Source organism: Vicugna pacos, chromosome 12 (assembly GCF_048564905.1).
Source record: "Vicugna pacos chromosome 12, VicPac4, whole genome shotgun sequence".
NCBI classification, from domain to species: domain Eukaryota; kingdom Metazoa; phylum Chordata; class Mammalia; order Artiodactyla; family Camelidae; genus Vicugna; species Vicugna pacos.
In genome coordinates this window covers 56026201-56038549 of record NC_132998.1, presented here as the reverse complement: position 1 = coordinate 56038549, position 12349 = coordinate 56026201, and the positions used below count along the sequence as shown (strand labels likewise).

Here is a 12349-nt window from a genome sequence, read left to right as displayed (position 1 = left end):
CCAGCACCCACTTATTTCTCCTTAAGTCTCAGTTTGAAGTCCACTGGCTTGAGTCCTGTGCTCCAACTCCAAGCCCAGTGCTATTACCACCTTATCTCCTGGAGAGCAGTGCTGAACTCTTCCTAAGCCCTTGCAGGCACTCAAGAATGTACTCATTTTTTATCAGAAGCCATAGCCTGGGAAACTCCTCCTCATTTTAAAAGACCCAAGATCAAACATAACATTCTCGGTGAAGCTTGCCCCATCTCCCTGGGGCAGGAGTTACATCTTCCTATGTGCTTTGGGCACATATACTAATCATATTAATGAGGATAACAGAAGTAATAATAGTAGTAAAAAGGTCTAAGTTACCATTTATTGAGTGTGTCTGTGGGCCAGGTGTCATGCTAAGGGCTTTGCATGCATTATGTAACGCTCAAAAGAACCCCAGGGGGAGATACGATTATTATTCTCAGTTTACAGATTGTATCACTTAGGAGTCGAGTTTGGCAGCACGTAGAAACCTGTCCAAAGTGGCTTAAGCAAATGGGGACTTATTTTGCTGAAATAGATAAATTAGAGGTGGACAGGCTGGGGCTGGTACGGTGGCTCCACAGGACCATTCTTAGCATGTAGCTTTTGTTACAGTGGACACAAAAGGGCTGCTGTTTTTCCAATCTGTGTTCTGGGTGGGAAGAAGGATAAAAGGCAAAAATCAAAGGATGGAGGGCAAAGAGCCTTTTCTTCCTGTGGTTTCTGTTTTATTAGTCAGGAAGGGGTGCTAATTCCCTACTTATATCTCTCTGTCCAGAACTGTGTCGTGTGGCTACCAGGGAGTCTGAGAATTCTCTTTTTCTTCTTTTTAAAGCTTTCTTTCAGATTCCTGCCCTGAACAAAACTGAGGTTCTGCTAGTAAGGACCAAGAGGGGAATGAATACTGGGTTGCTACCCATGCTTGTTCCATAAATGAAGAAAATTGGACCTTAGAAATGCTAAGGATCTCTCTTGTCTAAGGTCAGATTTACGGCCATATCATATTTAAACCCATGTCTGTGTGACACCAGAGTCTGTGTTCTTGACGAATATGAAAGATGACCTCTTTATCATGAAGCATTACAATTGTCTTTTTATCTGTTCATCCCTTCTTCCCTAGTCTGTGAGCTCCTTATTCATTTTTAAAATATTTAATTTACATATTACTTAATTATTTTACTTTGGTGGGGACAAGGGGGAGGTAATTAGGTTTATTTATTTTTAGAGGAGGTATTGGGGATTGAACACAGGACCTTGTGCAGGCTAACCACGTGCTCTACCACTTGAGCTGTACCCTCCCCTCTCCTTATTTGTCTTGGTATCCCAGACTCTTGCCCCTAGTTTGTTGAATGGATAAATAAATGAATGTTAGGACTTAGTTTCTGCAGCTAAAAATTCTTTCTAGGAAAATATTTTAATATTGTCCTCTTCCACTGTAACGTTTTATAACCACCTATTTCCAAACAGGTAGTTGCAGATGTATGTGAAAGAAATGATCCTGATTTTATGCTGCCCTGGGTGCCTTTGGCCTCATCTACTATTTATAGGTTTCTATTCTCTCCCTCCCTGAATGCTTAATGCTTGTTTACAGGGCGGGGTCCAATTTCTCTTTGTTCTGCCTGGTTATTCAAACGTTCCCATACCACATCACTCTATTTCTTCGGGACACATGTGCTACTTGAATAACAATAATTTGAGTCACAATTAGCCCTGATCCCAAATCTCATTTCTTCCTAGAGCAGTCCAGGAAGGACCTAGCATCATTTAGATACCAGTATTTTGGCAAGATAGGTTGAGAGGGGAAAAGAATTCTTAAGATACCAGTCTAGAAAGTAACATGTCAGAAAACCAAACACTGATGCCCCTAGGTTTAAAAAAGAAAAAGCCATTGTTGTTCCATAAGCCATCAGGAAGTATCCCAGTTTTTCTTCAAACCCATAATGCTTGGATGGAGCCCCATCTGCTGTGAGGTACCGGCTGATTTAGGTTGGAACCATCTAATTCAGCTCAAGCACAAACTTGCAGGCATTTGGACTTCCAACACAATGGCCCAAATAGCAGTATTAAGAGATGCCTGGGCTTCTCCTTCCAGCCATGGGCCCCTAGCCAGTAGCTTACTGTCACTAAACAAATTAGATGATAAATATTTACCACTTATTAGCAGATACTATATGTTAGGCACTATGCTAAGTGCTTTATATTGTCTCCTTTAGTCCTTAGAACAACACTGTGATATTATAGTCATCTTACAAACAAGGAATTTAAGGCTTGGTGAAAATAATCGATTTGCTCACCAAATGGTGACTTGCAGAGCTTTGTCTGCCCATGTTAATCTCTAGCAGCCTCATGAAAGAATTACATACATTACCTTATGTAATTAAAAAAACCCAATGGTAGTGATAATGACATATTCTTATCATTTATTGAGTGCTTACGATAGGCCAATCTGTTCAAAGTTCTTAACGTGTGATAACTCATTTAAACCCTCAGTAATCTTTTCAGGAAGGTACTAGTATTAGCCTAGTTTTCAGATGAAGAAACTGAGGCATAGAGAAGCTAAAGTTTTCACAGGGCACCATGACTTGTAAGTAGCAGAGCTAAAACTTGACTATTTTTATCGGTCTGTAACGCAGCCTAGTTAAAACAGTGTGCTCGCTATGAAAACTCAGCTTCAAGACAAGCCCTCCCTTACAACCAGTCTGCAGACCCTAATCCCTTTTGGTATAGAAATTCTTCAGTCATCACTGTCTAACATCAGTGGGCAGTAGGTGGTATATTCTAGATTCAAACCTGGGTTGGTCTGACTCCAAAGCAGGGATCTTTATCACTGTACTGTTCCAGCATTAGCCAGGTTAAACCCAAGTTCAAAGGACAATCGTAGACCCATCTGGAAATGACCTGAGAAGTTATCTAACCCGCAGTTTCTCAACCTCAGCTACTATTGACATTTTGGGCTAGATAACTGTTATGGGGACTTCCCTGTTCATTGTAGGATGTTAAACAACATTCCTGATCATTCTTGGTCTCTATCCACCAGCAGCACACCCCAGCCCAGTGTAACAACCAAAAATATCTCTAGATGTTGACAAATGTCTTGGGGGAGATGGGAAGGGGCAAAACTTCAAGCCTAGTCTCATTACTGTATTTCATTTCAGTGGTGGATGAGGAAATTAGGCTTATTTATTTTTAGAGGAGATACTGGGGATTGAACAGGACCTTGTGCATACTAAGCACACACTCTACCACTTGAGCTATACTCCCCCACCTCAAACCTGATTTCGAACCACTGATCTAAGCTGTCTCCTCATTTTGCAAATGATCCAAAGAGATGAAGCAACTTGTTTAAGCTAATTAGCAGCATCTAGGTCATTCATGTAACATGATTGTTTCCCTATAATGTCCAGGGCACAGCATGGAACCCAGAGAAAGTAGATGCCCTCTTGGTCCTTACAGTCTGGTAGGAGAGAGAAGCTATTGCTCAAATATCTCTAATTGCACGAAGTTGATAAGCAATGAAGTGTTAGGCAGCTAAGTGCAGAGAAAGAGAATATGATCTGGTGTCCTGAGATCTCGATCTGCCACTTTTTATCTGCGGGACTTAACAAAGGTTCAGGTTCACCATCAATGAAACAGAGATCATGGTATCTACTCTGCTTGTATCATCACCTCCAAAAAGGGCCTGAGAACCCATTGTGCAAACTGTAAAGCTCTTAGAGACATTAGTTATAATTAATATGATCAGGAATGTGATAATAATTATGATTAAAGAAAAGGCTTTCGGAACTGAGAGTCATGCAGTGGTGGCTTCACTCCTGGACCTTCCGACTGGAGATCCTCATTCTTCTGTGGGAGAGGGAGCAGGCAAAGGTCCTCCCACCCTCAGAGCCTCTTCCCTTGTCTGGAACTGAGGCTGCCAGACGGGCGGATTCGGGGCACAACTTTACACAGCGAGTCCCGCCAGAGGGTGTTGCTACGCGGCACTCGGGCCTCTCAAGCTCCGCCCTTTCTAGGCTGTGGCCCTGCCCTTACGGAAGCAGGCTCCGCCCCCTCCGCGCTGGAACTCCAGCCGCGCGCTGCCTCCGGCACTATCCCTCGCCTGGGCCGGAGATTCCCGAACTCCCCCGATCTCTTCCCAGCCTCCCTCGGGCGCCCGGAGCGGAGGCGGCGGAGATTGCCGAGGGGTGCTAGCCCCGCCCCCATCTCGGGCTTGGCCGCCGCCGCCCCCTCTCCCCCGCCACCCCGGCCTCCCGCGCGGGCTAGAGTCCCAGATCCCGGGCCCTTCCTCCTTCTTTCTCTCTCCCCGCCTTCCCGGTGCTGCCACAGTGGCGGTCGGAGGATCCCGGCCAGTCAGCTCGTTCCGGCCTCGAGCCCCCCTCCCCCCAAATAAACACCCCTCCCCACGCCTCGGGATCCCGGACCGCCCCCTTCCTCCCTCGGCCCGGCGTGTGGTGAGGGACTGTGTGAAGGAGCGAGCGCGGGCCGGCGGGCCAGCTCCGTGAGTGCGCGAGGCGGGGCACGCGGCGGGCCGGGCCGGGGGTCGTGTGTGCGCGTGGGGGCGCGAGCGAGTGCACGTCGCGACCCGCCAGCTGCCCCGAGCCAGGGTGCCGGCCAGCGACCAGCCGCGACCGCCCGCCGCCGAAGGGGCGCCGGGCCCGGGCGCACGCACGCACGCACGCGGGGGCGGGGGCAGGCGCGCGCCCGCCTGTCGCGACAGTCGGGGCCGAGGCCCAGGGGGAGGTGGCCTGTCGCGGGTCGCCCGGCTCCCGAAGGCGAGGGGGGCGCGGGCGGATGGCGGAAGGCGCCCAGCCGCAGCAGCCGCCTCAGCTTGGGCCCGGCGCCGCTGCCCGGGGGATGAAGCGGGAGTCGGAGCTGGAGCTGCCGGTGCCCGGAGGGGGAGGAGACGGAGCCGAGCCTGGCCTGAGCAAGCGGCCGCGCACCGAGGAGGCGGCGGCCGACGGCGGCGGGATGCAGGTGACCGCGCGGGGCGGGCTCCTGGTTATCCCTGGGGGGCGGCGCGGGGGCCGCCAGGGCGGCGCGGGGCTCCCTGGTTGGGAAGGGGGAGGGCTTCTAGGGGTCCCGGCTTGGAGGTGGGAGGGGGCCGGTCGGGGCCTGGTTGGAAGGTGGGGCGACACTGGCTTCGAAGTGGAGGGTGCAGAAGAAGCCCAGTGTGCCCCAGACGGTTTTGATCCCTGAGGGGACGAGGGGGCACGATGCGTGAATAGGTGTTAGGGGGAAATCGAGCAGGCTTGAGATGGATTCCAATCTTTCAAACCCTTCCTTAGTTCCTTGGGGTGGAGTGGAAGCCAGGAAATCCTGGGTCTGTAGCCCAGAGAGCTGCTGGACCAAGTCGATGACGAGGGTGGGGGACAGTGTTGGGAAACCTACCCAAAAGAAGGAGTACCTTTTTGGCAGCCCTCGACACACAACGGGGATGGAGAAGGAGAGCGATAACAGAAAGGAGAGAAGTGGAAAGCGAGAAAACTCCTCGAGAGCCCAAAGGGGATGTGGCTTAGATTGTGGGTTAAATCAGTTACACAAGGGTTGCGAGAAATACAAGGACTTGGGTAGTGTTGTGGGGACACAGGTGCTCAGGCTCTTTAACTTTGTGGAGCGTGCTGATGAGTCTGGCACTAGACACAGGACGTGCCCCTCCTGTAGTTTGCCAGTTGTTGGGCAGCGACTAGCTTTTTAATGTCCAGGGGGATAAAAGAAAATTTATTGGGCTGTTAGAAGGCTGGATTCTGAGTTGTGAACTCAAGGATAAGCTGGTTGATTTGGTGAGGGAATGGGGATGTAGTGATGATGTCAGTTGACTTTGGAGTTTGAGGAAGAGTGTGAAACCTTCCTAGGTTTTAGAATTTGTTCTCTGTTCAGAAAATACTTGCTGTGAAATGGTGGGGCTTGCCTACCAGCAATTGTTTAGACATTTGCCTAATTCTCTTAGAATCGGAGAATGTTAGAGATACAAGGGGCCAGAGACATCTTTTCCTGGGGTTCTTAGCCTGGATAGACTTGGAAGGTTCTTACACAAAATAGTTTATGGGCATTCTTTGGTGGGAGAAATTCAGTAGTTTTCATCTTTTTTTTTTTTTTTTTTGAGAGGGGAGTCAAGTCCCAAAATGTTTTAACTACCTCATCTTATAGATGGGGAATCAAAAGACCAGAGACTAGTGACTTGCCTAGGGCCACCTGATTAGCTGGTGGTGAAACTGGAACTAGAAGCTTAGCCTTCTAATTCCTATTCCTGTGCTCTCTCCATTACACCACTCTTGGAAATCTCTGCAGTGCTAAAAGACTTCCTGTGCTCTGCTCTCTGCTTTTCAAGGCTCTGCCTGACTTCCTGTGTTAGAGACGGAGCTGTATTTAAGCCTGGTATGTTTGCTGTGTGCTTCTTGGTCTCCCTTGCAGAGGCCACTCTATTACTTGTGTTGACTTGGGTAAAGTGACCCTCTTGGTGTTTATTTTTGAATTCTTTTGTTTGCCTGCTTTTTGTTCTCCATTCGAGCTCTGTCAGGGAGAGGGATTGTGAGAAAAGCTCAGGGCCATGGAAAAAATACAGACGAATATGGGGAGACTTCAGGTGAGGTGGGTTAACTTTGGATGTTAAGGGAAGAAAACTGGCTGTGGGTGCTGGTGAGCATGTTCTGCTTGGTGTGTGCATATATCTATGTCTGTTTGTATTTGTTGTTTCTGTCAATCATGGTTAATAGTGAGACTCCCACTCCTTCCCTGTCCCTCTTCCTCCTGGGGCCCATTATTTGCTGATTTGCCTTCAAGTTGACTAAGGATAGTAGTATTTGGAAATGGAGCAGTGTATGGGGACTTAGGAGTATGCAGAGGAAGGAGTGGATTAGGCCCTTTGGGTATGGATGGACAATTTAGAACTATCCCACAGGGAACCCTTTATTCACTCAGTGTATTTGTGGATCTTTATTTATTCACTTTATCCATTCTTATCGATGTAGTTTCGATACACCATGTCACACAGGTATTCAGCTCATTATTGATTTAGCCCCCTGCCTTCAATTACCTGTATGGTTCTGGGAAAATCCCTTCTTTTGGTGCCCTGTTTCCTTAGTTGTAAAATACAGTGTTTGTACAGGATGATTTCTAAGTTACCTTCTTAAAATATGTCAAGTTCTCTCACCTTAAGGTATTTGGTGTTTACAGTCTAGGTGGGGAGTTAAAATGGGTGAAAACTTTAAAATAAAAGCATGTGTGTATATTTATACACACGTACATACACACATATGTATATGGATTTTTTTGGTAAGTTCCAGAGGAACAGGAGTAGAGATACCAAAGGGTAGATGCATGACATAAGGCTTTGCAAAATAGCCAAGAGTGTGCAGAGGATTTGTGCCACTGAGGCCAGAAGAAGGAGATGGTCATTCTTGCTGAAATGGTCAAAGAAGGCTTTATGTGGAGGTTGAAATTTGAGGTATGATTCAGAGTAAAGGAAATATAATGTTCATGAAAAGATAAAATTTAAGCTTGGGTGACCACCATCTCTAGGACATTGCTATATCATTCTGATGATAGTGACAGAATATTGAGTATTCATTTAATGAATGTTTATTGAATAGCTGCTATATGCTAGGCCCTGTTTTAGAGCCTAGGAAGTATGGTAGTGAACAAAACAAAGACTCTGCTCTTATGGAACTAATATTCTAATCGAAATAGACAGACAATAAACAAATCAAGCATTATTAGGTGGTGGTAAGTGCTAAGAAAAAAAATAAAGCAGGGAAAGGGATACAGAGTGGTGAAGAATATGGTTAAGTAAGGCCTGTCTGCTAAGTGACCTTTGACATGAAGGAATGGGCCATCCAGATATCTGAGGGAAGAGGGTTCAGGTAGAGCAAGTGTGGGTGCAGAGGTGATGAGAGAGAAGTGTACTTGTTGTGTTTGAGAGCAAGGGACAGTGTGCCCAGGGAGAACGATCAGGGGCCAGACAGTTTGAGGAAATGGTATCAGCAGTGTAGACATGCCTATAGGCCCATGTAAATTTGCATTTAAAAAAATAGAGTAGCCTACTTTTTGGTATATGGGTTTGTCTTAAAACGCATGTTTTTTTTTTTTCCTTACATCGTAACACAAATGGAGCTTTTCTGAGGTCATAGCTCCTTCTCGGAAGCCTTCCCTGACAGCTTAGTCAGACCCTCCTCTTGTCTCCTGTTATATTGATGTTTAATTATGTATCATCTTGTATTGTCCCTGCATTGTTTTATTCTTGTTTCTCTAGTGATGCTGTAACCTTCTAGAAGACAGGAACTGTGTTTTCTTTGTGTTTATCTTTTGTAGTACCTCACAGTTTTGGGTACATAGTAAGTGCTTGCTTAATGCCTGTTAAGTTGACATTGAAATTTACCTTTTATGAATAATTAAGGGATAGGAAAAAATCATGAAATTTAGGGGTGAGAGTACTTTGATGAAATTCCCCAATCTTCTGAGTGTCAAAGGATTAACCCTTCTTTACAGAAGTCATTTACTGGGGTTAATTTACCAAGACTACATACTAAATGGAGCTATATAGCTCTAAGGTACAGATTCCAAAGCTGAATGCTGTTGAGTTACAGCCACTAAGCTTTTGGAGTAAATCATTACTTCCCAAAGTGGAGCATGGGGGACGAGAGAGTCTGTGGTGCTTATGTTATAATCCTTAAGCTAAGAAGGAACCGTAGAGGGAAGAGGAAGTTTCTCTCCTTTCAAGGCCAGCATCCAGGAGCTTTATGTGGATGGCAAAGGAGTCTGTACAGCCCTGGAAACAGTTTAGAAGCAAAGAACCCCGAACTGTAGAGTAGGAGAGAAAAAGAGACAAATTCAGCCTGAAAATTGAAAAGTGGTTTGAGAACTTAAGTTAGTTGTTAAAGAAGGTACTTGAAAATACTGTGCACTAACCTGGTAGAAAGTTAAATGAATTACATATATAGATGTTAGAGGTACATTTCACTTTAAGCAAGCCTGATATATGTGAAAAACTTGGGCTTTATAAAAAGCACTGGTCAATGAAGTTTTTTGGTCAACTCTTCTAGTGAATATAAATAATTTGATGAGCAAAAATTCAATTTTTGTGCAACTTTCTAGGAACTTAGCTGCTTTATAACTCAAGCTGCACCTTACTTTTTATTTATAGCTTTCGGCAAAATTCTTTATGGTAATGAAATGTTGGTATGTGATTATTACATGGTCAGCTTAACTGCTTCTGACCATAGAGTCATAAATCCAGGGTAGCTAAGTGAATTCAGAAGTTGTTCATATTGGTTGATTCCAGTGGTGGAAAGACTTTCTCCTTGATCTTAGGGAAGGGGTACCTGGTAGCCTGTAAATTGCTATGTAGAAACTATATTTCTTGAAGTATTTTATCTTCCCATTTGCTTGTTTCTGGATTTCTTTCCTCCTAAGTAGCTGTCTCTTTGGACTCTGGTTTGGGTGTTTGATGCTGAAACTGAATGCGGTGCTACCATTTGAATAGAATTCTAAAAATGATGTGTTGACCTTCCAAGTGATATTGTGAACAATATCTCTCTAAAATTATTGAGTTTTTCAATTCTACATGTCTTAGTCTGCTCAGGCACCCTAACAAAATAACAGAGTGGGTGGCTTAAACAACAGAAATTTGTTTCTTACAGTTCTGGAGGCTGGAAGGCTAAGATCAAGGTGCTAGCAGATTTGGTGTCTGGTAAGGGCTTTCTTCCTGGCTTGTAGACAGCTGCTGCTTTCTGTGTGTTCACAGGGCCTTTTCTTAGTGTATGCTAATGGGGAGAGAGAGAGATCTTTTCCTCTTTTTATAAGGGTACTTATCCCATCGTGAGGGTCCCACTCTCATGACCTGATCACCTCCCAAAGGCCCTATTTACAAATACCATCACATTGTGGGCTAAGACTTCAACATACTAATTTTCGGTGGGGGAGGACAACACACATTCAGCCTGTGATGCTACCAGAGTGGTAAATATTGTAGTTGGAGAAACTGAGGCACAGTCATGTAAAAATTACTAGGTTTTTTTTTTTTTTTTTGAGCCTCACAAGGAAGCCTGTGGATGTAAAACTGGGAATATCTTTGAGAAGGAGAAAGATCTGAGTTCAAAGTAGAATTATTCTTCAGGGTGACTCGAGATTAGCCTGAGTTGAATTTGTCTCCTAACTTCCTGTCCCATTTTCTAGACACCTTGTCATTCTTTTCTCTATCACGCTGACATGTGAACACAACAGAAGCTAGCTAGAAATTTAACTTTCATTTTGATATAAAGCAGACTGGTGCAGACAGGCCCCAAGATTACAGGGCTAAGAAAGAAACTCACCGTACTACTTGGTGTAAACAAGAATGTTGCTAGTGAATCTCTGTTTTGACATCTCTCAGGCCATCAGTTTGATGTCAGGCTTCAGTAATTTGTAGAAACAATAAAGATGGTCATTTTAGTGAGTGGACTTGTTTGAATTGCTTTGGATACACATTTGTAAAGCATAGTAAACATCTTTTTCTGTGGCAAGTGTGCACTTCCTTCCAAGACAGGAGGGAAGACCATGTGAGATGATGGAAAGGAAACGGCAGTAATTGGAGCGTGAGCAAACAGATGGAGCGAGGACGGTGAGTGCGTGTGGTGTTTTAGGTGGCCCCTAGGAGTATTGAGTTTCCTATTCTTCTCCCCTCCAGCCCCAGTGCAAGCAGGCAGCTTACATGGCTAAGGTTTCATTATCTAATCCATCATAGATCAGCTTGAATAAACCCATTGGCTGGCGCTGATCTAGTTAGGAGAGTAGCGCAAAGCTGCTTGAGCCAGGATTGGGGCAAATCGGATCAGAACTGCCATGTGAATCCTGGACATATTTCTGTAATTTGGGTGGTAAAGTAGTTTGGGAGAGAATGCGAGAGCGAGCAGTCAGCCATGAGTGTTTTCAGATGTTGTCTTCAGGGCTCTGAGGGGAACTGTATGGAGGATTCGATAGATTAATCTGGAGGTTAGCCAGGTTGCTTTGATTGTTTGAGTCTGAATGTTTTTTGGTCACTAATGCCCAGAAGTGCATTTGGAGATTCCAGTTGTGATCACTCAGTTGTGACTTCTCTGAGTGATCCCTTAATCTGCGACTATACAATATGTGTCCCTCTCAATTTTTATAAGGGAGATACCGTTATTATTACTATTATCATTACGAACCTTAATATACTGTTGTATATCCATACATACTTGATGTATGGTATAGTGGAAGAAACACTATTTAGAATTTCTCATATTGGTGTTGAAATCCTGGCTCCTCCACTTACCAACCAATTGAATGACTTTTGGCAGTATATTTAACATCTGAGTTCCTGTTTACCCATCTGTGAACTGGGAGGATTACCGCCTACTCCAGTGAGCTTCTATAATGAGTAACTGAGATTCTTTAGAGTGCCCATCATGGAACCCAGCAGTAAATGGTTATTTCTTGCCTCCCTTATAACCTGCTATACTGCACTCAGTGAGTTCCTGCTTACCACGTGATCAGCATGGGGTTGTTGATGGGCTTCTGATTGACTAAGTGCCAGAGTTGGAAACTACCAGTGATGAGCAGTGTGTTAAGCCAGGAAATCTAATTTGACATCCGGGTGAAGGAGGCGAATGGACCTAGTCATGGTGGTGTCTCCAGTTAGAGGAAGAGGAGACATTCACTTTGCTAAGGACTAAAAGGACTACTGAAGTATCACAGCCCCTGCATCAGGCATGGGGACGTTACATGGAACCTGTGGGATTGGGAGTGCGGTGACAGCTGTGCTGGCTGTTTTGGTGCTACATGGATGCAGGAGCTGTGAAAATGTTTGTGTTCCAAATTTTATAAGGCTTGTTGGTTAAATGTATTGCATCAAATAGATGGCACTTTTTGTTCTCATTTTAGTTTGCCAAAATTGAGCTGGGGTGCCTTTGTCTCGTGGTTTCTTTCTAGTCTCTCCAAACCTGTCTTTCTGACTGTTCTGACAAAGTCACCCATCTAAAAGAGCAAAAATCATTTAATAGCTTGTCTTTGACTTCTGGATAAAGTCCATCCTCTGGTTTGGCCTACCAGGTGCTTCTGGCCTGCCTTTCTAGCCTCATCTCTGTCTGCACTCCACCTCAAGTCCATAGTAAGGGACTTGTGGTTTCCTGAGCACTGTGCCACCTAGGCTCATTAAGAGCTCTGTGCTTTGTTTCTGCCCCTTCTACCTGAAATTCCCACCCCACATCTCTCATTTGAAAGGCTCAGTCTTCAAGAATCAGTTGGGATACTGATTCCTTCTGGATGCCTTTTGTGTCTCCTCCCATCCCTCCCATATTCCCGCTGCTTTCCAAAATACCATGTCCAGAGCTCTGTTTTCAGACTT

General features: G+C 45.2%; 1 protein-coding gene across 7 annotated transcripts in view; it reads left to right on the top strand.

Annotated features, from left to right (window-relative positions):
* Positions 1–4251: 4251 nt before the first annotated feature.
* RBFOX2 (RNA binding fox-1 homolog 2) overlaps positions 4252–12349 on the top strand; it is a 239608-nt gene continuing 231510 nt past the window's right edge. For 2 of the 7 annotated variants that reach the window (XM_072973436.1, XM_072973435.1), the window contains exon 1: positions 4252–4983. In XM_072973436.1, the coding sequence (XP_072829537.1) occupies positions 4801–4983 (183 nt within the window). In that variant the 5' untranslated portion in view covers positions 4252–4800. The remainder of the gene's footprint in view (positions 4984–12349) is intronic. The other 5 variants (XM_072973437.1, XM_072973431.1, XM_072973432.1 and 2 more) reach the window with 3 other exon arrangements.